General features: G+C 39.3%; 1 protein-coding gene across 1 annotated transcript in view; it reads left to right on the top strand.

Annotated features, from left to right (window-relative positions):
* NRXN3 (neurexin 3) overlaps positions 1-27,669 on the top strand; it is a 1,004,771-nt gene that overhangs the window by 343,859 nt on the left and 633,243 nt on the right. Inside the window, exon 11 of the mRNA XM_071557744.1 lies at positions 6,719-6,745. Within this exon, the coding sequence (XP_071413845.1) occupies positions 6,719-6,745 (27 nt within the window). The remainder of the gene's footprint in view (positions 1-6,718; positions 6,746-27,669) is intronic.

Genomic DNA, 27,669 nt, shown 5'->3' with positions numbered 1-27,669 from the left:
AATTATTAAAAAAGACAATTGGAAACAAGTCCAACAACAAAGAAAAAAACTATTGGAAATGAAGACGCTATTAGATTAGCCTCAATTCCTTTTCTTGACAGTCTTTAGTAAATGAATGAAAAATAACCTTTTTAAAGAATGTATATGCATGAATTGAAGCCTTCTTTCACTTTTCAGTCATGCAACTTGTTGCTTCATGTGAATTCAGGAATATATCTAAGAAGAGGTTCTGACTCAGAGGCAAAACTGACATGATAATGTGTAATGTTGGACCTCTTCTAATGTGTAGGGTATTTGATATGAAGATGTGTATATGGTCCATGAAAGCTTGTGTTGGCTTTCAAAATTCTAAGCCCCACTGGAACAAACTTTTGGATTTTTTTGCCTGACAGTGTCAGCACCTTCAGAGCCTTGCTGGGGTTTTATCAGGACCAAACCATGTAGTGCCTTTGTTTTAGAGTATATCATCCAGTAGTTGTCCTCTGGAACTAGCTTGTTTTTTTAAAAATTTCATCTGTTGTCTGGTTTTGGCATTGAAATTTGAAGCCAAACTATTAATATTTTCTTTAGGAATAAGAAGGTGAGAGAAGATGATGTATTAAAAACAAAGAGTGTCCATGTAAAGGTCTCTAGAAGTGCTTGGGTTTTAGTAAAAAAACCAGCAGAAACCTTATTTGCTTTGCTTAGCTTGACTGAAGAAGTATAAAGCATTAGTGAGTGGTTAGAAGCATAAGATCAGTTGCTGTGCTATCCAGACTGGGCTAGAGGACAAATGGAGTAGCTGAACTTCAGTTATGACAGTAACTTCTCAAATAAAGAGAAACAGCACTCTGATGATAGCTGGCTCGGCCTATATTAACTTTAAGAGAAGGAAAATTTCATAGATTTGCATGGTTTCTGTGGAGAACAGCTCATAAGAATTGCTGTTAAGCTTTATTACCTGTGCAAAGAGAATCTTTTGCAAAGCTCCACAGCATGTGTATATCTATACGTATGTCTGCATTTCCTTCTGATCTAATGAGCTGTTACTAATAATACAGAAAAATGAGATTATTTTTCCCCACTGTTTCCTTTCTTTAAAATTACTGCTAACTACTTTTTTCTTGGAAAATAAAATTGGTCGTGGCCTGCTTCTGTTGGGTAAAGCAATGGGGCAGCTAAGTACTTGTTTTGCTCAATGCTATGATCTTGTAACCTAGAGCCAGTTCTTTTACTTTTCGTGCCTTAGTTTCTCTCTTTGTTCAAAAGAGAATTCTTTGCAGTCTGCAAGGGATGTGCAAGTATTTTAATGAGCTGCTTTTATGACCTTTGATGGTCCCACATGATAAGTACTACAGCATGAAAACTGCCAGACTTCATAAAAAAATACCACTTTTTCTTCTGAGAAAGGTATCACTTGTTTGATTCTGTTATATCTTAATCTTAAAAATTAATGAGACTAAGGGGAATTTTGAGTGTTCAGGGCCTCCTAGACATACATAGACCCTATGTAAATATGAGGAGGGTTGATTTAGATTACCCTGAATATTCTTATCATTTTTTATAGCCTACTCCTTCTTTTCCAGTTTTCATTATATCATGATGGCAGACAATATTTTCCCTCAGTGCCTGTCAACATTGTGTGCCTGATTGGCACTGGTCACTTTTAACACTCACTGGGGTCTGTTATGCCATGCCTAGCCTGGAGCTGGACTGTTCAACTCTTACTGTCTGGCATCTAAAAAATGTGGCTAAAGATTTGACAGATGCTCTACACATGTTGGGAAAGAGATGTGCTGTTGACAGTTTAATGCAGGAACAAAATTTGCAAACAAACCCCTGTGTTAACTGAAGGCTATTTTTGTGTAGTTTCAGGTACTGAAGCAATGTGTCTGTCAGATTTGCCAGCTTTTCAGCTGGAAACTTTTGTGAGGTTGAATCTTCCCCTGAAGTGACTAGAGGCTGCATCAGTTGAAACCTGTGAGCACTCTCCCAGAAGTGAGCCCTCAACAGAAGGGTAGTTTAGACTGCTGGAATTCAGATTCAACTTCACCTCTCCTTTCTTCAGATTTATAAAGCTGTCAGATAATTTTCTAGAAACAGGACTTCTGTGAAAAAAGGAAAGTTACCTTGCTGTTGAAGAAACAGAATTTGAGAAGGAATGATCTTGCCAGAGCTATTCATTTCCAGTTGTTTATCTAAGTCACATCTAACTCTATAAGGAGACTGTTCATTGCCTAAATTTCACAAAAAAAGAACCAAATCTTTATCTGACCTTGCCACAATCCCCTTAGCAATGAGGAACAGTCTTCAGCACCACCTCTGAAGACCTGAGTATGCTCAGGGCTGACTAGCTATGTGTCAGCATCCTGCGAGCATCTAACCCATGACAGATGTGTGTAAACAGGACTGTTTTGAGTGGTGAGTTATTTAATTGTGGTTTTCTTATAAGTCATTTAATACTATTACTAAGAGCTGTCTCTTTCTTCTTTGGTCAATGTATTCCATTTGATTACTTATGATCATTTATATGTTTATTAAGGTTTTCCTATGTTGTTTTTTCTTGGATTTCTTTTTTCTCCCCCCCCCTTTTATTTCCCTTTCTTTTATTTTTTTTTCTAACTCTTCTATATATTTCAGTTGTAAAGCTTTCCCACCCCCCATCAGCCATGGTAAATCAAAAGATGGTATTCGACCCTTCAAAGGCCTGAAGCCTGCGGCCCGCACAGCAAACAGCCCTGAGAACAGAGCATACGGAGCAGCCTGCAGGGGCTGGCATATCCCACTCACCCCCTCAACACTCAGTGTCCAAACCAAACAGGGGAGAGAGAGAGCATACAGCAGGCATGGGTGGCAGGGCAGCTGGGTGCTTGCTGTGGGAGGTGGGAGGGAAAGAAAGAGCAGCAGTGAATAACTTTCTAAGGAAGGGAAGGGGGTAAGGAAGTTATTTCAGACCTCTCCAGTGCAAGTGCCCAAGGCACTGCAAATCTGCATGTTGACAGCACGTCTCTCAGTAGTTTGTTTGTTGTGTGAAGAATAGAAATACAAATGTGATACATATCTCACTTCTGTTGAGAAGGACTTTGAAGCAATGGGTATGGAGTAGGAGAAAGAGAGAAGTTAAACAAATCATGGCTTGGAACATGATTGGAAATAATTTCTGATGCAGAGATGATGTGCAGAAAGGGAAAGAAATGGCTGATCTGATAGGGAGATCCACCTTCATATTTTTCTTTCGACTAATAAGTGGGAGGGTTATAGTGTTACAGTGACTTTTGTTAAGGAGTACTTCAGGCTTTTTTCTTCCTGCCCTGGCATGTACTCAGGTCAGTGGTGACTAGGATAAATATTTCCTGCCTCCTCTGATGTAAGGGAATGTAATTATCCCGCTCACCTATCTTGAGGATATATCCTCAAGGGTGTCAGAAACACATTTGTCCCTCCAAAATGGAAAGTATCTTTGTCATTTCTACTTACAAATAGTGCAAATAGGAGAGAGGCAAAGAAACCTCTATATAATGTGGGTTAAGAACGCGCATGGGTCTTTATCTGGTTTTCCCATAGGAGATAACCTAGACTGAGCCTAGAAACAGTTGGATCCCAATTATCGTTTTTGTGCTGTTCTTGCCTTAAAGTACTCTTCCATAGCCACATAAGGCTGCTTATCCAAAAGGAAAAACATTTTGTCCTCACAAAGCAAAGGTGACTTTCTTTCTTGATTCAAGGATAAAATGGCCTGGAGCCTTAACAGCATCAAATAAATATCACTATTTTGAGACAGAAATCTACAAATGGTAAGAAACACTGGCCTAATTCACAGATACTTCAGTTTGCTACTAAAGATACCTCCATTCAAACTATAAATTAGTGTTAGCTGATTGCAATGGTGCTATTTAACCTTTTGCAAGGACAGGGTCTTTGGCCCATTTTCCAGGCAATATGCTCTGGAAAAACCTTCCATCTGAGCACTATGGAAGAAGCTTCTGGTTTACATTAGAAAAATAATGCAGGAAAGTAACTGCAGAAGGTCTTCCCAGCTCATCCTGCTCCCCATACACTTACAGCCTGTGTTTTCACTTCACAGCTATCCTCCATATTTCTCATCCAGTTGCTGAACTGGCAGATGACTGGATTTACAGCAGTATAGGCATACTCATCTTGAAAACCTATCTCATCAGTAGAAACTGATAACAGGGCTGAGTGCTCCAGATGACAATTGCCAGAAGTCTTGTTGCCCTGGTACTGTGCAGGAGGAATCCCAAGCAGTTTTTTTCATTTTGGCAGAACTAACCAGATGCTGCTGTTTGGGACACAAAGACCAGACTAAACCTGCACCCTTACTGCCAAGAAAAATCTCTTCTGCTTTGGATTTGTACAGTTATACTAATTTAGAGTAAAATAGAAGTTTTTCACCCTTTTAAAAACTGATTTAAGAGGGAAAGAACAACTTCATGTATTAATGGTTGGAAATTTTTAGGCTGCTTCAGGCAAGATTTAGAATTAAGGAAATGAACAAAGTGCCTATGCCTGCAGCCAGGATAAGGGCGACATTGTTTTGCAGTTTGAAACACCTATCCCTTCATGTGGAGTAGTGATGGCCTGAGGGTAAGGCCTAGGACATTCTGGTAGTGCTGAAAAAAAAAGTGCAAAACTTCTCTGTAGAAATCAATAACACAACAGTGGTTTTAGTCTCTAATGTGAATAAATGTTGCTGTGGACCAGCCATGTTTCCCTTTACAGCACTCTTACTCTTTAGCCCATAAGAAATTCCCTTGTTGTTCCAGCCATAGCAACTCTCTTGACCTCACTTTCTTGTGATAAGATTTGGGAATCTCTCTTGCTGTCACTCTCCGTCAGATCACAGAAGGAAGTTCCCCTGCATGTACTTCAGAGGTCCCCTTACCCCACCCAGCTCCTATAAGGGATATAGCCACCACTGTATGGTGGTCGTAGCAATTGCTCCAGGGCTGTTTGCTCCCACTTTTCTGTTGCGGTTGACGACACATGACAAACCTAATCGCACAAAACCAAACCCAGATTTTCTTAGGAGAAGTTCTGCTTGAAAACAGACTCTCTCTGGCTATGCCACTCCTGATTGGTGTGTTCCTGCTCATTACAGCTCTTTATTTGTTATTTATAGACTCTTACTATTTCCCCTCCTCTATTTTTTAAGAACTGAATTTAGTGTCAGCTGCTGAAATAATTTGCCGATATCTGTATGAATAAATTTAAAATTGGTCCAGTTAAGAAGCAAACTGCATTATATTTCTCTGCCATTCTGTATAATCTCACTTTCTGGGCCATATCTCTGTAATAAACTTGATAATTTCTGCTGGTTAAAGCTTTAGTTATCCAGATAGTGTCCACTAGCATGGTGCTATTATTCATGGCCTTGATTTCCTGAGAGGAGGTCAGCATAGCCCAAGATATGTCATAGCACTGATACAATAGCTCTCGCCCAAGTTAGACACCACAGCAATGAATGTTTACACAGCTGTAAACCGGCATTTATAAATGAAAGATCCTCTTACGGATAATAACCTGAGATATGCTGAGCATTAGTGTGTTAAATGAGAGAAGCAATGCTCAGAAGCCCCCTAGCTCAGGCTCTCCTACCTCAACTTCCTTTCTCTGTGCAGATTTTTCAATTACCATTTATTAGATTCTACAAGCATAACTCTATTTTTCTTTGCATGTAGCTCTCTTTGTCCCTCCCTTACCTGTAACCTCTGAACAAAGCAGGGCCAGCAAAGGTTGCCGGATCTGCCACTTCACTGCCCATTTCATCTTCTCCCTGAACGTTACAAACACCCTATTCAGTCTTAGCGTTCAGACAGCAAGATGAGATTGGGCTCTGAGGAACTGGCAGGACTGGGATCTTTGAAAGAAATCCCTGTTCTCCCTGCCAAGCCCCCCCAAAAGTATTCCCCACCTCCAGAACTAGCTGAAATCTGGGCTAGGCGTTCGTGCGGTTAGCTGTTTGCAAGTGGCCATTTTATGATAGGACACAATTGGGCAGTATATTAACCCTTTCCTCACCTGAGCAGACAGTGTCAATGTGTCTGTGCACATATTAAAAAGTGTTCTGGGCTGGCACTGGGGGAATGAGAAGAGGGTCTGTCTTTGGGAGAGCTGGAAAGGGTTAAATATTGCACCAACAAATCTTATAGGCTGATTTTACAGGTATTCTGTGTTGACAGATGGTGTATTTATGCAATAACAGTTTGAATTAATTAGAAAACCCCCAAAAAAGTGTAAAGGATGAGTTTGAGCTTCAAGCTTCTTAGAGAAATTACTAAAGGTTTCTAAAAAGCAAAACAACACTGGAATATGAGTTGTGTTTTGAGGGAGATTTTTATGCCTTAATTATAAATTTTTTAATTGTTATCACATCAGTTCACCGTCTGGAGTGGAAGATATTCTTAGATGTGTAGGTTTCTATAAAAAGGAAAGAACTTTGTGTCAACATGTGGATATATATGTATATTGGTATATTTCTCTATACATATGTATATATATATATGTGTGTATATATATATTTATGTAACAGCTATTTACATAGAATATGCTGTACATATACACCCACTACTGAACTTGTACAGACTATATATAAGTATAAAATGGCCACATCTCTTTGCGTGTGTCTGTCCCCGGAAGGGTGGACTGATTGTTTTTGGATGTCTGCAGCTGTTACCTTGAAGGATGCAATTTCATCTTTCATTTATTTTTCCCCATCTAGACTGTATCAGGATAAACTGTAACGCCAGTAAGTTTTCCCTCAAGTTTCATTTTGTTCTCTTTCTATATATATTAAAATAACTTTATTTTCTTTGCTGTTTTATAAGCTGTTTTTATTTCCTTTTTCTTTTTCTTTTCTTTAAAAAAAGTCTTCTGAAATTGAAGGGTTGGGTGGGATATGAAGCTGGAGGGGGGGGGGGGGGGAGGGAAAACCTTAAGGTGATTGTATGTGAAAATTTTGTATTAGGTTTCTCCAAGGAGGAGATGAACTGTTATTTCATAGCTTTGCAGAAGAGCACCTGAGGAACCTGATGAGCTGATATTATATTTCACTGATAACCTGTTGTGTTTATGAAAACTTTTAAAGAACCACGTAAGAGTAACAACAGGTACTGTATGCACTTCTCCACTACAAAAAGGCATTAATATTTAAAAACAAAACAAATCAAACTTCAAACTCTCCCTTCATTACAGAATGGCAATAATTTAACCTGATATTATTTAAAATAATTTTTATTTGGGTATAGAATGAGGAAAAATTAGATCTTATATTTCGAGTATATTCTATGTACTATCTAGATATGTAATTTGCCACTCCTAAGTGTCTATAACAAATTCCATCTGAATCTTTGAGTCACTAAATATTCCTTTCAGTCTGTTGAAGGGAGGAAGGATTATAAAAGCTCTGGGGAAAATAATAGTGAAAGATCATATCCTGTTCTAGACTGACTGAGCAAGCCAAATCTTTTCTGTTCTACTTCAAAGAGCTGATCAAAGTTGATGCAGTTCTTGAAGTAAAAAGCACTTCCCAAAGAATGAAGCTGTTTAGCTCTCAAGTGTGCTTTGAGACTTATCTTACTTGGAACCAGATTCCTAAACTGGCAGATCCTCAGATTTTACATGGAAGTGTTTATGGAAGGCTAAACATCACTGTGGAAATGCTATGAGGGATGAAAAAGCAAGAATGGTCCATGTGTTTTCTAGAGGTTGTGGTCTTTTTGCTCATCACTGAGCTGCATCCGAGCTAGGAGAAGTGTGTTACACCCCCAAAAGCAGAAATAGAACTTTCAAGTACCAAAACCAATTGTAGTAGCACCAAGTAAGTCTTATTTTAAAGCAGTTTCTTAACAGTTTTGCCATGGTTTGGAATTAAGAATAGGTTTGTAGTGTTAAACTGCAGGGAACATTTCTTTGGGATTTTTTTCTCTACATGTATAGTACTTGTAGAATTTAAAAGGTTATCTATGGTTGCAAATAGGAGAAAAAAATACACACATGATCGGATAATAGATCAGCTTTCCATTCTGGTCAGTGCCAGCTGATTGAGACTCTGCTTTCAGGGCAGCACAAGCAATTAGATTTTTTGTCTTGGGAAGACGTCCCTGGGAGCTTGTAGCCAGGGACAAGCCCTGAGGTGCCATAAGAGCTTTTTCATGATCATTTACGTTATTCCAGTTATTAAACTGTTATCCCAACCCATATTTTACCTTTTTCTGATTTTCCTCCTCATCCCACTGAGGGGAGGAGTGGCATAAATGAACAGCTGCGTGGTTCTTAATTGTTGTATGGGATTAAACTGCTACTAGTGGGATCAGCCAGTGTAGGACTCAAATCTTGACAGATTTTGTTGAATTTCTTTTGCTCTTTGAAGTTTGCACACTGTACTTCCAGATAGAATGTGCAATAGGAAGAAGTGTCTTGAATCTAGTAGCTGAGATTGCCAGATTTTACCCAGCAATGCTGAGAGCATTTATATAAAAATAGGATCTTTTCTTCCTTTGTGTTCATACGCTCTTGCTGCTTAGCCACCTGTAACTCTATCAAAACACTTGCACCATAGTTTTTCTTGATGTGTGTCATCTGAAGATCCATATCAGTTCCTCTGGTATTGGACAACAATCTGATGTTTTTGTTAACATCTTCAACTTTTGTTGACAGCTGGCTGTTAAAAGCTTAGCTATGGAAGACTGTCCTTGGGTGGGAAATCAGCTTGAGTAGCAAGTAGCAAGGATCTGGTTTTCATATAAATAAAAAATCTAGCACTTAACGGAAAAAAACATTAAAAAAAAAAAAGAAAGTAAGAAAAGAGAATCCTATAATCAGAGCAGTGGGAAGACAGTCTGAATTCAGTGTTTTTGTTGATTTCCCCATAAGCATGAAAACATCTTGAATCATTTTGCTACTATGCATTTTTAATAGTTGAGTATGTTGCATTTTTAAATAGTCTTCCCCTGAAGGTTTTGATTTATTTATTTATTTAGTTAATTAAAACACTTTGGCTATTCCTGATTTATTTTTATGGCACTTTGCTGAAAATGAGCAACCCTACTTGTAGTTCCTCCAACATCTTGTGTTTTTACTGCCTGTTGCAATAACTCAGGTCAGCTGTCCTGTGTTCTAGAAGGGAACTTACTGGGGATTGGTGAAAAACTTTACTCTTGCATGAATAAAATATTGTTAGGCAGAAGCAGACCTAATATCACTGGAACCGTTCCTGCAGGCACACTGACATTTACTTGTACAGAGGGAGTTATCCACGTCAGGATCTGTTGAAATGAGCAGAATTATTTTAAAATAACTTGATAACTGGTATTCCCAATCATTTAAAGAGTTTCAGATCAAGCAGTCCCCACTGCTATCTGGGCGGAAGGGACACTCTGCATGGTTTTAAAGGTAAACAGAGCTGTACTTTTGGGGTTTCATGGAACATGTAGGTTAAGAGCCTACCACTTCAAGCACTGAAGCTCATGCTATTTTTGAAGATTCTAACATACTGTTCCAGGTAAGCATTTAATTTTCAATGTACTTGCTCTTAATTTTCATTGAAAGGATTGAGAGTTTTCGTCTTACATGTCTTGGGTTGTCATATATCTGATGCAAAATACTGTTTTCCATCATTTCATCTTCCATTCTCTCTGTCTCATCACTATTGTATTTCACAGTTCTGAAATGGCAGACTGACATAGTTTCCTAGTCTAGGATCTTGTTTTACTGTCTTTGTGTTTATTTTAATACTCATCCTTTCCTTTCTATTTAGAAGATACCTAAACTGATCTTATCTGTTTCTGCACACTGACAGAGTTTGAATTTAGAAGGAGACGGCAGTGCTGTTGCTCATATGTATGTAACTGTATAGTAACTGTCTTTTCCTTTGAGTATGAAATCAGCACAACTAAAAGCAGAATGAGGATCTCCAAAGAAACTGTGTGAAGGTCCATTAGATAATTCTTCAATATAATGCAAACATAATAGCACAATTTTGTTGATTGGGTTTATGGGAAAAATAGATATAGTCTAAATACTCTTGTATTTTTGGCTAAATATAGTTTGGGTTTTAAAATAGGATTTCCTAAAGAAATTGGTTCATCTCCTCTAAACTGTTTCTTAAACAGTTAAGTTAAAGTTGTGGTAGTTTTATCGTTTGTGTCATATTTGGGGCACTGATTTTTATTTTTTTCGAAGGTATCTAGTCCTTAATTTCCTTATTCCCTTTCCAGTGACCTGATTTTATAACTGATCAGATGGGGATAGTTTTCAGAATTGTACCCAATATTATGTTTGGATGACAGAACTGTGTGTACTACAAATTTGTTAGCTTTTGTATGAGTTTTCACTCAGTATTCTTTCTAGGATACTACTTGTATTATTTTTCTTGGCCTAGTTCTCTCTCCTTCTCACAAGCCTTTTATGTAGCATGTCAATAGTTACAGTCACATATTTGACAGTACCTTTGTCTGAGGTTTGGTCTTTCAAAAAGTAGTTGCTTGGGACAATGAATACTTCTGTCTTATTACTAGTTATTTCATAGAGGCCTTATCTTCTCACTAAAGCATGCCAGACAAGCCATCACCTATTTTCATGTCACTTGTGATGCATCAGAAAATTCTGATCCTCTTCTCCTACTTGTTGCTAAAAGTACAAATGGAAGAGGATGAAAGGTCACAGTCCAATCATTACTACACAGTTGACCTGCTGTCTCTGTGAGGTCCCACAATTAACAAGTTGTTTTAAATCCAGGAACTTTGGACTGGTCTTTGTCAATAGAAGACAGCTAGAATATGAAATTGGTCCTCTTGTCTCAGTTGCCAGGCTTACTGTATTTAGTACCTTATTGAATGTAATGTTAAGGTTTCATTTTAGTAAGTGCCACGGTAACAACATAAAATATGAATCTATGATGTGTGACTTCTGGGAGAAGTTTAAAGTTTTCTTTTTCCTATATTGTCACAAGTAAATAGGAAGCTGTGATAACTCTAATCAAAATGTTGTAAAACCAAGTGCACTTATCTGATTCCTAGTGATATTGCTGTCATTTTAATAAAAGCTTAATAATACTCTAAGATGAAAACATTATTTTGAAAGTGAAGTGGTATGATTAAACATCATATTTGTGACTCTAGTATCTCCTAACTCCCTTGAAACATAATCAACAAGAAATGAATACTTATCCAGCCTGAAAAGTGACAAGTCATTAGTATGTCATATTGTAGTGGTGAAAGCAAAGCTGGTGTCTGTAGCATCTGTACAGCCCAGCCAAGAATGGTCTCACCTTGGAACAGTCACAGACTGGAGGTGCTGGTCTAGGCTTGTGTTGCTGCTGCATGGCAGTGCAGGAGAAAAGAAGGGAGCAAGACTTTTGCTTGTGTCAGGTCTTTGAACAGCAGTCTTCCCAGGTATTTTGTCAGATGGTAAATTAAAACTTCTGTTAAAGAAAGATCTACCATGTCGGATCCAACAGCCTGGCAGACATGAGGATGCTGCCAGTGCTTGTTCCCAGGTTCAATCAGCAACAAGACTGAAGATTTATTCCTGGCAAGCCCATTGCTAGTGATCACACACTCACAGACCCACACTCTTCCCAGTCTCTGGCAGCATGAACATCTGGTCCTACTGCCCCATGGTCTGACTCCAGTTGCAGCTCTTGCAGCCTTGTACACTCTCATGCACAGAAAAGAGAGCCCTCACCCAGGAAAGACACAGAAAGGAATTTAATAAGAAGACAGAACAGGCTGCACTGATCAGGCACAGGGCACAGCCAGGAAAGCATACTGATCAGCAATTTTTTACACATGACCAATCCTTTTTATCACCTTACCCCTCTGTTTTCCCACTCTTGCTTTTCTCAAAATCACCTAAACTGCTCCCTTTTTGTGCCTTTGGTTCTTCCCCTAAACATCTCATACTAAGTCTGTCTGATCACAAAATATCTTTCTTCTCTATTCTCAGCAGGTCTGCAGACCCCCTAATGTTTGAGGAATTGATATGGAGCAGGTTAGAGTGTATTCTTGAATGAAAGCAGTTTGCAGTGTGCCCCTAAAGGGGAAGAAACGACCTGCAGAATGCAGGAGACCTTTTGACCAGTAGAATTCTTCCATGTATGTTTGCCTCAGCTAACTGACCAATTGTGGGATGACACGGTGTGGGAGAAAGTAGATAAAAGTTCTAATTAAGAATAAAGTCCTTTTATCCTTGGTGTAAGCTTTCTGATCTAACTGCTGCTTGAGTTGTCTCTGCCTCCTCAACTGCCGCTAATTTACCTTACTTTAAGAAAGGGTGACCCCCATACTCTATCACATATATTACACCCTATGCAGCAACCCCCTTAATCCAAAAGGTGATCTGAAGAGCTTCTCCAGATGTCTTATAGTGTTGAGTATCACGCTTGGACACTGAAACTAATGGCTCTGCTGAGACAGCCCTGGGGCAGGCCTGGACAAAGGGTTCATGGCTCAGAATTGGTGTTCCCACCTGCCACTGTACCCCTATGCTCCTCTGGACTTGTGCATATATGCCTCTGATGGGCTGCTGGGCCTGCATATTACTCAGGGAGGTATTTGGGCTTCCCCACTGGTTGTTTTCTCTCTGAGCTCCTTTGTGGCTGTGCAGATGAACTTTATTATGTAGCATAACAAGTTCCTCTTCCCTGTGGCAGCTATTACAAACTGAAGTCTTTTGTCTCAGACTTGTTTAATTCAAATCCATTCCAAGCCTCCAGTGGGGAAAAAAACCCTCTTAACACTGTGATTTAGGAATGGTATTCTGCAATTTGGTGCTCCCACTAAAAAGTGGGAGCTGCCTGCCAGCCCTCACTTCAGTAGTAGACAAAAGGCAGAGTTCATGGGTTGAGATAAGAACAATTTACTGGAAACAGCAACAAGATAAGAAATTGAACAGTAATAGGAACAATATTAATAACAAAAATGTACAAAGGGAGGGTGATTTAAACACAAAATCTTCGTCAAGCCCAGGACAATAAAATCAGCGGCAGACAGACCCTCTGCCCACTATGCTTTCCCCATGACCAAAAAGGAACACCCTTTCTTCCTGCAAGAGAAAGTCCCTTTCCTGTGCCCCTGGCAGTGGTGTAAGATAATATTGAATAACAGTAGAATCTTGGCCACACCCACTCCCTCATGGTTACTGTGAGAAATTAACTCAGTATTTGGCCAAAACCAGGACATTACCCACCACTTATTCTTTACCATCTATTCATGCCCAGATCTACACCTTGAAACTATATACATATAAATTTGCACAAGTATCATTTCCATAGTCAAAGGCCATCCCTCCAGGGTGTCTGTTGAATTCATTAGGTCCATGACTGTGGTTTCTATCTGTCCTAGATGTCTTCCATGGCAGGAGAGCTGGTGTGCTGTTGACTGGTTCCAGGATGCAGCAGGAACTCAAACCTGGTGTATCTGGAGGAGTTCATCGTCATTGTGTGTGGTAATAATGGCATACAGTGACCCTGTCATTCAGCAAACAATATTATACAATTCAACATTACAGACTGTTCTCACCCAAACTCAAATCCCCTTCAGGTATACATTGTGTTTCCCTGTCCCTCTGCATTAACCACCAAATGCACCCATGTCGTTGATCAAAAAGAATCCCAATGATGGGTTTGCCTTTGCTTGAGGTAGGACTAATCTAAGCTGTCTTCTGTAACACACTTCTTGTATGTGCCACAGGGACTTTGTCCCTTTCTACCATACATGGAGGTTCTGACTGGGCAGGGCCAGCTCCGACTGGTAGGGCCTCTAGTGTTAACTAACCAGGTGGCCTTCACTAAATGTAGATCCCAGTGTTTGGAGGTCCTGCTACCCATTGCTCTCAGTGTGGATTTTAGCAGTCCATTGTACCATTCAATTTTCCCAGGGGCTGATGGATGGTAGGGCATATGATATACCCACTCACTACTGTGGTCCCTGGCCCAGGCATCTATGAGGTTGCTTTTGAAATAAGTCCTGTTTTTCAATTCACTTCTTTCTGGGGTGCCATGTCACCACAGAACTTGCTTTTCAAGGCTCAAGATGGTGTTCCAGACTATGACATGGGGCACAGGTTGCATCTTCAACCATCAAGTGGTTTCTACCATTGTGAGCACATAGCCTTGGTGGGTTTGCAGAAGTGTGATGCAATCAATCTGCCAGGCCTTCTCATATTTATATTTTAACCATTGTGCCCCATACCACAAAGGCTTTACCTGCTTGATCTGCTTGATTACAACCTATGTTTCACAGTTATGGATACCCTGGTGAATAGTGCCTGTGGTTAAGACCACCCCTCAATCATCAGCCCATCTGAATGTTGCATCTCTTGACCTGAGGTGTCATGGGCCCACTGAGCCAGAAGTAATTTTATTCTTATATTATCAGTCCAGATGCACCTAAGACACTTTAATTCTGCCAGTTCCATTCACCTGTCCATTGTTGCCATGTTCTTCAGTAGCCCAACTCTTGGGTACGTGTGCATCTACATGAAGTACTTTTACAGCCAACTTCTCTAACTGGGCAGCAATGTCTTGCCACAATTCAGCAGTGCAGGTGGGTTTACCTCTGTGCTGCTAGTTGGTCTTTTTCCATTGATCTACTCCTCCTAACAGAGCATTTGCTCTCGTATCACAAGGTGCCTTGCATTCCAGAATATTTCATCAGTGACCATAAATCCGAGCTACAAATGCAAATCTGTGCTTACTACAATTCAGCTAGGCCCACCTCTTCATTAAGAGCTGTTAGCCTTCATCTTCCAGCTAATACTGTCCTGTCCCATCTCTAATCTGAGTGTTCAGTTCTAGTGCTCAGGGAGAGGCTTCAGCAGGTCTTCTAAGGTTATCGGTATGGAGAAATGGTGATGTTGAGAGCAGAATTTGCATAATGTGTTCCGTGTTATTTTTACCTAAAAGGCTGTGGTGACACCTAGCACGAAAGAAAACTAACCTTGGAAACTCAGGAATCCTCTGTCAGGAATCAGTGACTCGCTTTTGGAAAACAGCTCTGCTGCTTATCTGGCTGTCATTCCTGCCTCAGCAGCTTTTCTTAACTCCTTGCCCCTTTTTAAAAGGCTGTCTTTGCGTGTGCTGCACATTTTTGTATACATAGTTTTTGATTTCTGTAGCCTCTCACCCCTTCCATGGGATTATAACCAAAAATGGGAACTGTTTTACAGGAGGCAGAGTCAAGACAAACCCTACCCATCATCTTGTCAGTCACTAAGTTAGATATCCATTACTTAATGTTAGAAGTAATAATTTTGGAATTCTGGATGCTATAACAAACATTATGGGATATAAAAAATTTGGGATAGGGCATTTTTGGTTTTGTTTTCCAGAGGAGGAGGATACTCTGGGTGAAGCTTGGAGTAACCTAAGAAGAAGTCTTGTGATGCTGGGTTTTGTTTAATGATACATTGACTTAACTAGTTGTTGGTCAGAAGTATTTCTCTCCTATCCACCAGTTGTTATATTATGAGCTTCCTTTCTCATGTCTGGGGTAATTAGGATGCCTTGCCTCCTTTTCTGTTGCCATGTTTGCCGGATCTCAGCCAGGATGCCTGGGGAAAAAAAGGCTTTGCTAGGAAAACATGTAAGCTTCTCAGTTTGTTATTTTGGCCTCTTTCCTTGTAGAAATTGATTTGTGTTCTTTCCAGATGAGTTGTCATCACTTGCACTTTCTTTAGTGTTTTGATTTAACCCCTGTGGGTGGTTAAGCACCACACAGCTGCTCTCTCACTCTCCCCCAGCCTGTGTGTTATCAACAGTTTTGCTCACAAAATCCAAAACATGACACCATTCAGATTGCTATGAAGAAAATTAACTCCCTCCCAGCCAGACTCAGTACACTCAAAAAGGAACTATTGCCTTCAAAGCTTGTGACCATCATGATACAGGGGCTTAAAAAGGCAAGATTTTTGATGCCTTACAGCGAAATAGAGGGCTAAAGGTAGACTGAAACAGTGTCATCTATGATGTTCAGGTATCAAGTATTTGGTAATTTCTTTTTCCATTTCTTTGATTTTCTACATAAGGCACTGAGTTTGAGGAAACTTGATGTGTGAATGATAGTATCAGGGAGCTGTGTGGCAGTATGAGATGTGTTGTTTCTAGGATTAAGACACATCAGACTGTTGACTATCTTAGAATCAAATAGTGACTGCATTAGGACTTAAATATTGGATATGGTTTGCATGAATGAATAGTGAGAGGGTTGATAGTGACAGACAAATATTGCCACTCCACAGAAGGGAGCTTTTTCCATGTTTAAGAGTCCTCACACCACCTACCTGTTTCAGCAGTGACTACTACTGTCCTGCCACTGCGACCCATCATATTGCCTGTATTTTGCACTGCCAGGCTGTTCTGTCTGGCAAAAAGCACTGCTTCTAGAAAAATTCTCTCAGGGAGCAAAGAACTACAATTACACACAGAAGTAAGAAGTTAATTTTAAATATCCTTTGGTACTTCTGTGTTTGAGTAATGACCACTCTGAAGTGAGCTGGGGACAGGTGAGCTGCAGGTTTATGGTCTGTCTCTGAAAGAAGCACCATAGAGGTATTTACTGTTAGTGCAAAGACAGAATGAGTAAAAGGGAACAAGAACCCTTTTCCTCCCTGACAGAGTCTCACTTGGTCAAGCTGGTGCACGCTGGTGTATGATGCATATGGCAAGTTTGCATTGCTGTTACTTCTCTGGAGACTTGCCCTTAGCAAACCTTTCAGAAGTAATGTCATCTTTTCTAATGTTTGATCTTCCACTCCTTTCAAGAAAAGATGCTTCCTGAGATTTCAGGGACAAGGAGACAGTTGTTGACTTCTTGCTTCTTTAATGCAAAGGGAACACAGTGCATGGCAAGGCTTCATGCCATGAGGAACCTGGCCAAGATGCCACAGATCAGAGATGAAGATTCATTATATTATTATAAACTAATTTCTGGCTACTGGAATATGATGAATATTTTCATTCTGAATGTGAAAATTTAGAAAGCCTAAGAGAAGTTTTCCCTGTGAAAGAGCTTTTTGATTTTTGCCACTTCGCTGGTTGCTATATTAAACAGTCTTGTGTGCACACTTCATTATAGAAAAATAACTTCTTCCTCTTGGTGGATTTCACAGTATACAGACCTGATCATGAAATAGAAGTCAAATCACCAGGCAGAGTTTCAGTCATTCAAGGCTATTTTATTGTTTTTGTTTGCTCGTGAAATAGGAGTACGGAATCACCAGCAAGCTTTAAACAAAACAGAGTAGTTATTGTGCTAATCAACTGAGTAGGTTCAGGTAAAAGTTTAATTGTGTATTAGTAAACTGTTAGCATGCTGACATCATTTGGATTAGTGTGTTTTCTGTTCTCCTTTTTTCTGCAGAGGAATCTTATTTGAAGTTATTCAGCCCACTGTTTTGAAATGGTAGGGAAAAGAAGAAATGTAGCTGGTATTGCTTTTGACTCGCATGACATCTTTCAAGTTGCAAGCTGTTGCTGCCTTCACCAAGCTGTTAGGCTCTTTGGAACAGTTAGTGAGTAATTTTCTTACAGCATTCAAGCATTTAAACAAAGTTGTGATCTTCCATCTACTGTGGTGTTCCATGGATTCTTGGAGTTTAGTTCTTAGTTTTGAGATGAAGGGCAGTATTTGACAAATGCAAAACCACCAACCTTTCTTGGCTGACATGAGGAAAGATGTCATATGTTTGATATTGTTTTGTCCCAAAACCCAAGTCCATTTGCATGCGCGTGAGGAGAGGTTCTAGGTTTGAATGGATTCCCTATGTTCCAGTTGGCATGTCCAAAAATGTATGCATCTTGCAGAGTTTATAATGGCAGAGGTTCTAAGTTGAATAAAGTGAATTTGCTCATTCTGTACAAGAGAAAAACTGCCAGGTGCAAATGCTGTTGGAATTTCATTTTTTTTAAAGGCAGAAATAATATAAAAGTGCTTTAATTGTGAAAGAGCTGTAGAAATGTGAGAGGTTTGGGGGTTTATTTCCCCTGTAGGCTGAAAGGTGAGTTTGTTCAGCAGGACAGTGAATGAAGCCAGGCGTTTATAATGGCTGTTACAGATGTTGCTAAAATGTAGCCAGTTCTACTGTAGAAGATTGCATCAAACATCATGTAGCAATTCTGACTGAACTTCAGAAGAAGCATGTTTGTAGATGGCCCCAGAGATTTTTAGAGGTCAGTACCCAGTGGCCAAATAATACTCTGGTAGTGACCATTATACTGTAACTTTAATTACATACACCCACAATTACATTGTTCCCATAGCCTATTCTGCCACAGCATTGTGTTCTGTTATGAAATACGGATCACAGTCCTAGAATTACCAAAATATTGATGAGCAAAAGTGTGGGTAATATCTCTGGGTTTTTTTCCTGATGCACAGAAAACTAGACTCATTTAGTTCTGTTTTGCTATACTAGAAAGAATGAAAGTTTGTTACTTTCAATTTATTATATTATGATATTTTTCTGCGTAGGATAATTTTAGATTAAGGGATACTTGCTTCCTAAATCATCATTGCCATTGAAAGCAACACAATAAAGTTGACCAGTTCTCATTGTAGTAAAAGTTTATATTTCCCTAGCTGGTCAGACTTTGATTAATTTTAAGCATATTAATTTTATTTCTTTTTTGCGGCATGTGCAATGGATTTCAAGTTTCCAGCTCTGCAGACTCACTCAGTGGGTTTCTCTGCAGTTCCTCAGTGGCTGGGTGACTTTCAGCAGCACAGCAGTATTTTTCAGGAAATGTTGGATACAGCAGGGCTGCATAGACAGAGTCGTTTATAAATCCAACTGTGAGTGCTTAGGCTGGGAATGTCAGTACCCAGTTCAAGCAAACTTTCCTGACTCTGGTGGTACTTACTGTGCCTATTACAGAGGGAACTGAGCACCATCTCGTGGTGTAGTTGGAGATTTTGTAGTTTCTTCTCAAATCATGTGCTAAGCAGCCTAAATACATTTCCAAAGACATATGATTATTTTGTATTTGTTGTGTTACCGTTTTCTACCTCTGAAAGGGGATTGAAGGTTTGTTCAAGGTGGTTTGTGGAAAGTAGAAAAGGCAAAGATTATGTTCCTTGGCAGAACTGTGTGAAAAAGGGCTTGAATGTAAACAGGTTCTTGACAGTAGTGCTGGTCTATCCAAATCTGTTATGCTCTGTAATAGCAAGTAATTTTTCCAAAGTGTGGACTGTACTGTAGGCCACCACTAGTCAGAAGCTTAGTTAATGTCTGTCAAATTTCACAGGATTTTAGGTACCCAGCATGTGTGAAGAATCAAATCTTAAGGTCCTGGTCCTTTAAAGAATCACTCCCAAATACTAAAGAGAAATTCTCAGAACTGCAAGACTGACAAGTGAGTGGTTCAATATATTTTTTTCTTCCTGTAAGGTAAATGAAGTAAATGCAAATTCTTGGTACAGGCATGTCTCCATGTTGGTGGGCTTATTGCCAGTCTTGGTGATCATTTCTCAGTCACACAATGTCTTCCATGAATCAGACTTTCCCATTCAATTCAAACACCATGATCTGAATAATTTATGTCTGAGAAGACTGAGGCTCTCGGTCACTTAGCTTTGAATACAAAAATGTGTGTTTTAACGTGTTAGAGAGTTACCTTTGGAGACCTGCATCATGTTGAGAGTCCATGGGCAAACATGAACATGTTTTCAGGTAAAATTTCTGCTTTTGCTTTTTCTGACTGGGCAGGAAATAGAACATCACTATCCTGACATCTCTGAAAGTATAGAAGAACTTAGAGATACTTACGGAGTGGCAATTATGACAAATGGGGGAATGTATAGTAATATATTTTAACCCCCTTCCCTTTTTTTTTTTTTTGTGGACAAACAATAACTTGATCTGCAAATAGGCAAAGGCATTGCTTTCTTTTGGCATCTCTTTTTTGCTTACAGCATTGAAAGAATATTTGATTCTGTTTCATAATGCATTGAGATTTGAGCCTAAAATTAAAAATCTTTTCTGAGGAGTTCTTAAGCATCTTTTGAGTATTATGCCCATGCTGATGATTTAATACTTACAAGACTGCAATAGTTGTGGCATTACTATCACCCTGAAATTTTTGAAGGACAGAATATGCAAAGGCAGTAGAGTGCCATTATGGGCTTTCAGCCCTGCCCTAGTACAGCACCATTATTCAAGCACTTCTCACAGTGATGTAAAGCTGTGTTGCAGCTATTCAGTCCTGATGGCACTATGTAATTTTCAGGAGAGAGGGAAGTATGAGCAAAAAGAAAGATTACACATTCTTACTTACTCTCGTTTCTCATAATGGAAAATCAGGTGGTAATTACTGTTGTTAGTTTATAAGAATACTCATAGTGAGCAGGCCATTATGAGTACTTGTGTTGTGGAACTGCATGTGTTATACTATGTGTAGGTCTATAGAGATAGTTATTTCTAAATCACTTTAGTCACCAGTCCACTGCCCCAGTTCTATTCCTGTTTGGTGGGCCCATATGACAAACCTATTTTCTTCAAATACTGAGAATTCTGCCTGTAGTTTCTGGGATCTCTGCAGTGGCTGCAGTTGGAGTCTAGCTTCCCAGATACTGCTCATGAGTCCTACCTCACTTCCACAGCCTTTTACTGTGGCCAGCTCTTGTATATTCATAGGCAACAGAATATTTGTCTTTGAAAAGGATGAGTCAGTTTTGGTAGGTGAACCAACTGATGTCCAGAACCTGATTACTACCCATGAATTACTATCTATTCTACCACTGGAGAAATACCAGTATGTTGACATAGTAGGCAAGTAGTCTGTTCTTGCTTTGATAAAAGCATCTTCTTGATGCCCTCAAGCAAAGGGTAGTACTCCTTCTGTTTTGATATTAAGTGACTCTGTTCTGTACTCAGAAAGTCCTAGTTTCAGTTCTTGCTGATAAGAATAGTATCCATATATGAGCCGCCATATATTTTTACAGGACAGCTTAGAGACAGAATCTGAAGATTTTACTATCCAAATGAGTTCAAGGATAAAAAGTGTAGAGGGAGTATATGGGCATTCACATTTAGTCTAATGATTAAATGAAGCAGCATTTGGTTTGTTGAGACTAGTGCCTCTTTAGTCAGTGGGAAGGACTAAGGCTTTCTAGGGAAGAAGAGAGCTGCAAGCTAAGTCAGCCTCCTCCAGTGGGCCGTTCAGAGCCACCTGCACCTCCCGGGTAATTGTAGGAGCATTGCTGTGGCATTTCTCATTGAAGCTTTGGATAGACTTCTCAAATCAACATCACCACGACAGTCCCCAGATAGTAATCTCTACAAAACTCTGCAGTAGCAAGACTTTGGGCAGGTCATTTATTTACCTACATTTCATCTTTCCAGTGGCGCAGCTAATAATAGTCACTTGCTTGCCAGAAGGCTTTAGGAACTGAACATGAATGTCTGTAATGGCTTTATTATCGTCAGTACAAAGGTATTGTGCAAACATATTTATGCATATGAAAGAATAGTGAATTTCTGTTTATTGCCCACAACATTACAGTAACAATTGGCTGTAAGATGCAATGTTTTTCAAAATATTAAAGGGCAGATTGTCCGGGTGGTGCAATTGGTTGAGTCACGGCAAGTAAATTTTCTCCTATCATGTGTGGCAGTTAATTTCTTGAAATAAATGAACATGCAAGAGACAGGTGTAATTTTAGATGTAGTTATTTGGATATAGATACCATCAATTCAATAAAAAAATGCCACGTTTACAACTAGTAAGAAAAAAATCCAGATTAACCTGAATAAAGAAAATGAACATAAATAAGCAGGGAGATGTGGACATATTTACAAGAATAAGTGTGTAATGTTCTATCCATAGATGATCAAATCTTACCATGATATTTGAGAGTTATAAGCAGTTCTCTCTCTCCTGTCTTTGATTTGCCTTTGGATTTTACATTTATTGAGAAAAGCACATTTCTTATACCAGTGCCTTTGTCTTCAGAAACAGTTCAAAGTGATGTACCTGTTCCTTACACAACAATAAAACAAATGCTCAGTCTCCTGCATCAACAATAATTGGATTGTTGTAAATGTGGTTAGTATGTATGGGTTCATAGGCCTGGTATTTATACACTGTACCTCAGATTCAGTCAAAATTTCCATAAAAATGACAGAATAATTAGGACAGAATAATGAGGTTGTCATTAAGAAGTTATATTGCTCTTGCACATCCTTAAATATCTTACTCTTCTGGATGGCTGCAGTATCTGCAGACTGGGTAACAGGTTACTTGGTTTATGATAACCTCCCTATGATGTTTTCCTCCTTTGATTACTACACATCAGAACTAGTTAGTTACCTTACAGACATGGCAATCTCTTAGTTGCTGTAGGAAGAAATAACTAAAGCTAAAATTTGCTTGTGTCCTCAGAAATAATTATTTCTTTAAATAAAATGTAAGTGATGATGCTGACTCTATGCTGTGGCAGTATGAGCTGTTTGCCCTATGAAATGCTCTGATGAGTTCTACATCAGTGTGGTTTCCCTTTGGACTGTGCAGTGGGGATTGTCATTGCAGCTCTGGCTGAACCGCTGTTCAGTTGGCTTCCTTTGCATTCAAGGGAATGTCTGGGGTTGTAGCTCCTTTGGTTTACCTTGGCAAGTGTCAGAAGGTCAGTGAAACACCACTGATGTGAAGCTTCACAGCTCTGGTGAAGTTCTTGTCTTTAAACCTGAGATGAAATTGAAGTGGATTCTTACTGACATTCTCTTCTAATTATGTAATTATGACATAGACATCTTCATCTTATACATGAATGTTCATGTGATTATGAATTCTGTGAGTATGATTACAATTTTTCTGGTTTTCACTGTGTCTCCTGACATTTCATTCCACATACACTTACGGAGAGATGTGGTTTTTGTAATTGGAATATGATCTTGTTTCTTACTGGAGTTAAAAGGAAGTATTCCTTTTGAATCTGAGTCAGAAGCACAAAGCCAAGTATTACCAGGAAAAGAATCGTAACATGCATCCTGTATAAAAGAATGAAATGTGTTCTTGGATGAGGTTTGAAAAGACACGGTATGTTAGCCAGGTAAAAAAGGCATGAAGAAAATGCAGAGGAAGAGTACCTTTCATCTGAAGAGACTAAATGTGTGAGGAGATAGAAAGAGATTGAAAAGAGGTCAGTTTTAAATAACAAGTGAAGGTGAAAGATCTAAAAATAAAGAAATTGTCATTTTGACAAGGTTGATTTTAAATGCCTAAAAGTAAAGAGCAATCATTTTTCCACTTTCAAAAGGAGTCATAAGTATAGAGAAGGGAGGGTTATCTGGTCATGGGAATAGAATATTTTTGTTGAGTTGGGTTTTTTTCCAGGTGAACAAGGCAGAGCAAAGAGAATGAGGCCTTGCACTTCTTATCTTGTTGTATAATATGTAACAAGTGGCAAATTGGTTTCCAAATCTGCTCAGCTTGGTCTTAACCTGTTTGTTTTGGAGCCCTCATGTACCTTGAGAGTAATTATTCTCTGTCTTTCTGTAAATAACCCCAAACAATAGCAGAGGTCTGACAGCTGCTGCTTTGATCTGAACATACAAAGCCACATCGGTAAAGCAGCAGCTTTGGAATATATAAGAGGAAATCATACTCAAAATCCCAGCATGTGTGTGTGCTTGTAATCTTCGTTATAGATTGGAGCCATTTTCCTTTACCTTCTGGGAGAGATTCTGTCTTCAGAGTTTCTCTGCTGCAGTTGCTGAACACTCCTTTGTGCAGTGTGTGTGTGTTCACTGAGTGCACCTATCAATTGGCATATTGGCCTTAACGCTTCTGCACAATTTGTGTCTTTTCAAAATCTATGTACCCTGCAAGTCAGTCAGTCATTTGGTCGTTCAGTCTGAATAATCTTTTTATGTCTTTATTGATTTGTTTGCACCAAGGGTACAGAAGAAAGAAACCATTTTAATGTCTCTGTAAATAGCCAGAACAAGCCAGCTGAGCTTGCATGTCCTGTATTTTTCAGGCAGTTCTAAGACTGTGTTTCTACTTCCGTCAAAACTACTGCCAGAAAATGTAGGTGGGTGTTAATGCAAAGAGATTTTCATCAGGAGTGAATTTTTTTCCCTTTTATTTTTAAATAAATATGAGGTTTAATAATCTCAGCCTAGCACTGCTTATTGAACTTTGCTTTTTCCTAGGCACTCTGCATTTTCCATGGCTTCAGCAGCTTTTTCCTTAAGGAAATATGCAAATTAGGCAGAAAGTGTCAGTGAAGTTCAAGTTCTGCAGCTGTTGGGGAGCTTGAGACAAAAGCTGGGCTGATGATGCAGGGAGCTAAATGCAGGCAGAGGAGGTACATCAAGTCACGTGAGAAGACAAGTGATGTGGAGTCCTGGTAAAGATAAGGGTAGATGTGACTCCACCAGCTAAGTCATCCAGGATCATTGCTGTCCTGCACACTTTGTCACCCGCAGTGAATTCATCTAACATCAGCAGTGCAGTGACTGTTGGTATCCAATGTCCTTTCCCCACATCTTTACTTTTAGTCATTCAAAGGAGACCTTTCTCTTTAGTACTGACAACAAGAACTTCACTTGCTTAACCAAGGGGACTTACGAGTCTGGCTTTTAGTTTTTTATGCCATCATTTAATTTTTCTATGTTATTCCTTCCCTGGTCATGTGGCTGGCATGCCTCTGCAGAGGGCCAGCACTCACACCTGAACTCAAGCTGCTCTCTGAAGCCTGTGTGTTGATATGTACCAGTATTTTTATGCTCTACTGACAGTTCCACTTTTCAAGCAGTTTTATGCTGCACCAGTGACACCATCAAGACTATGTCTGCTGGGTTGTGCTTCTGGCCACTATTTTTTTGTTACAGAATGGTTCTGAAGAATTTTAATTGCCGACAGTGCAGCCTTTTTGAGTAAAATTTTCTGCTCAATTGTTATGATCTTCTAAAGTCAAATCTGAAGTGCGAGACAGCAGACTGTCCTTGGTGATTTTTCAGATGGGCTTAGACTTTGAAAACACAGAGATTAAAACAGTCAAGAAGAAAGAATGCAGAAGAATCCTGTCATGGAAAAGTTAATCACCTCCCTCCAGTCTCCCCACAGACAAAGGTGAGAATTAGTTCCCTCAAAATACTGCATGTTTTTGATCCTACTTCCAAATTTCTAATTTTCGAGTCATCAGAGATTAATCCTATTAATTAGATGAATTTTACTCCAAAAGAGATCCAGTTGGGAAAGCACAATTTTGTGGCTAATTGTTTTTGAGTTGATATTTTTTCCAAGCCAAGAATTTGCAAGGGCTCTATGAACAGAAAGTCTCAGAGACTAACACTGCTTTCTTCACTCATTATAATAGTTCACCCGGTGACAATTCTTGGCACTTTGTTGCTTGCTAAACACTAATCTGTGATATCTGTTAGCATCTTCCCTTTTATATGAACACTGAAAAAATAATCCAGAGGCTGAACTACTGCTGCTAAAAAAATATTTATTCTCAGCAGGAACCTGACTCTTTGTTATGTACTGACATTGAATATTTAAATTACAACCTTGTAATTCATCATTTACAACATCTAGACAATGTTGAATAAATTAAAAATAAAATGCCACAATATTCCACCTAGAGAGGGGATCTGACAAGGAATCAGCATTTTCCAAACTGGAGCGTTGGTTTTCCAGCTCCCATCTTTGACAAGAGATGTACTGTGTTCAATATTCCTAAGGCTACGTATATCAAAAGCTAAATGCCAGTTTTGATAATCGAAGCCTGCCTGAAAAAGAACTGAGGACAGTCTGCTGTCTCATACTTCATATTTGACTGTCTCCCTGCTTTAGAAGGGCATACCAATTGAGTAGACAATTTTGCTCATAAGCTTGTACTTCAGTTCTTCACTGTTAGTCACAAACTAAAAAGGACTATGAAAGATGTGAATCACTGCTAATAGGGTTCTGTGAACAGTGTTTCTAGAAAGAGGCTTTGCAGGTTTGGTGATTAAATTGTTAGCAGTATTGCCCTGATGGGAATATGTGACTAATAGCAAATCTCACATTCAGATGTTGTGCTTTAGAGCTAGTCTTAAATGGTAAGTTGAAGCCATTATTTTCAGTATGATTTTAAAATCATGGCAGCAGCAGTCAGTGCAGTGCAAGGTATTGGAGCAATTGTGGTTCCCTATGAAGTGCTGGGATAATGACCCAGAGAAATCATACAATTCACATCAGCACAGATGGGTCATGAACAACAAATTTAACTGTTCCACTGTGTCACCCATCTTCAACAAAACACATAGACATTGAATTGTCTATGATTATCTATTTCAGGAGTTCAGCTTTACTGGCGTCGTCATCTGCTTTACATCATATATTTTGAGGCTGGAAATGCTATTATGACCTATCCTGACCTCTCAGATGACACAGGACTTAGTAATTACTGCTTTTAGCTGCCCTTTGAGCTATGAAACATCTGTTTAGAAGTACACTGTATCTGAATGCATCACCAACTTCAGCAAATTTGTCTTAAAATTTGTTTTTATGCTATGGATTTAAAAGTCCCTTAAAATCATAAGGGGCATTTGCCAATTACACATGCAGTATAGGAAGTGTGCTCAGAGCTCTGTTCCTTACACCTCCTGATGCAGACTGGCAGCACTGAAGCTGCTGTGTCACAGCACACGTGAAACTTTCTGCCTTATGTGGGGCACGCAGCTGAAGCGGTGCTTTGTATGTTTTTCTTTCTGTTACAGCTGAAATGGCATATTTCAGAGGGCCATTTGAGAAGAGGCAGCTCTACCTGAGGGCATGAAGTCTAAACTGCCTTTTCTTCCTTCCCTACTCATTTCATTAGGACAGACAGTAGCCTGAGGGACTCAGGCATGTTATCAGTGGCACGTTATTAGTGGAAGTGAGGGCCCTCCCCACCCCCAAATCCCAGGGTTTCAGAATAGACACGTTTTTCCTTCCTCATCTGTCCCCATCTTCTGCTAAGTAGCGTGTGTGTATGGGGATGAAAAGAGTCTAAGAAAATGATTCTTGATACTGAGAAAGAATAAATGAATGCATAGTTAGTTAGTGCACCTTGCTGTGCACCTACTGAGGCAAAGAAACATTGAAAAGAATGTAGATGCTTAAATGACTAGTAAGAATATTTGCAATTGGGATGTAAAGCCTGCACTGTGATTTTAGGGACAATATCTCACTGGTTAGTGCTCCGGAAGAAAGGTGCCCTCTTTGTATGTTGATTTATATGACCTCTGGAGTAGGGAATTTGTAAGCTGTGAACAATGTAAAATACTGCTGCCTGTAAATGGCCAATATTACCTGGTCAGTTTAGATTTCTAAAAGAGAGAAAATAAAACACTAGAATTGAAGTGGGGAAATCACTGACTTTGTCCATCTCTGTGGGGGAGTGCCCCTTATCTTCAGAGTATAAAGAGCATTTGTGGCTGTGATCCTACATTCATAAATTGTAAAGCCAGCAGGAATCATTTTGACATTATACCTTAAACTCTGGTATATCACAGGCCATCTCACTGCAGAATTGCATTCTGTTTGCTTTAAAGCTTATCTTGGGGAAAATAAGATAACGGTTTCAGAAAGGCTCCTTGAGTTTAAAAATATGTCTTAAATGTGAACTCCAATGTTAGTCTGTTTACTACCAAGGGTAACTGTAGTTACCTCACTTTTTCTTGATGTCTCATTCAGTGTTTTGT

This window comes from Pithys albifrons, chromosome 6 (genome assembly GCF_047495875.1).
Source record: "Pithys albifrons albifrons isolate INPA30051 chromosome 6, PitAlb_v1, whole genome shotgun sequence".
In the NCBI taxonomy this organism is placed as follows: domain Eukaryota; kingdom Metazoa; phylum Chordata; class Aves; order Passeriformes; family Thamnophilidae; genus Pithys; species Pithys albifrons.
This window is presented reverse-complemented; position numbering and strand designations above follow the sequence as displayed.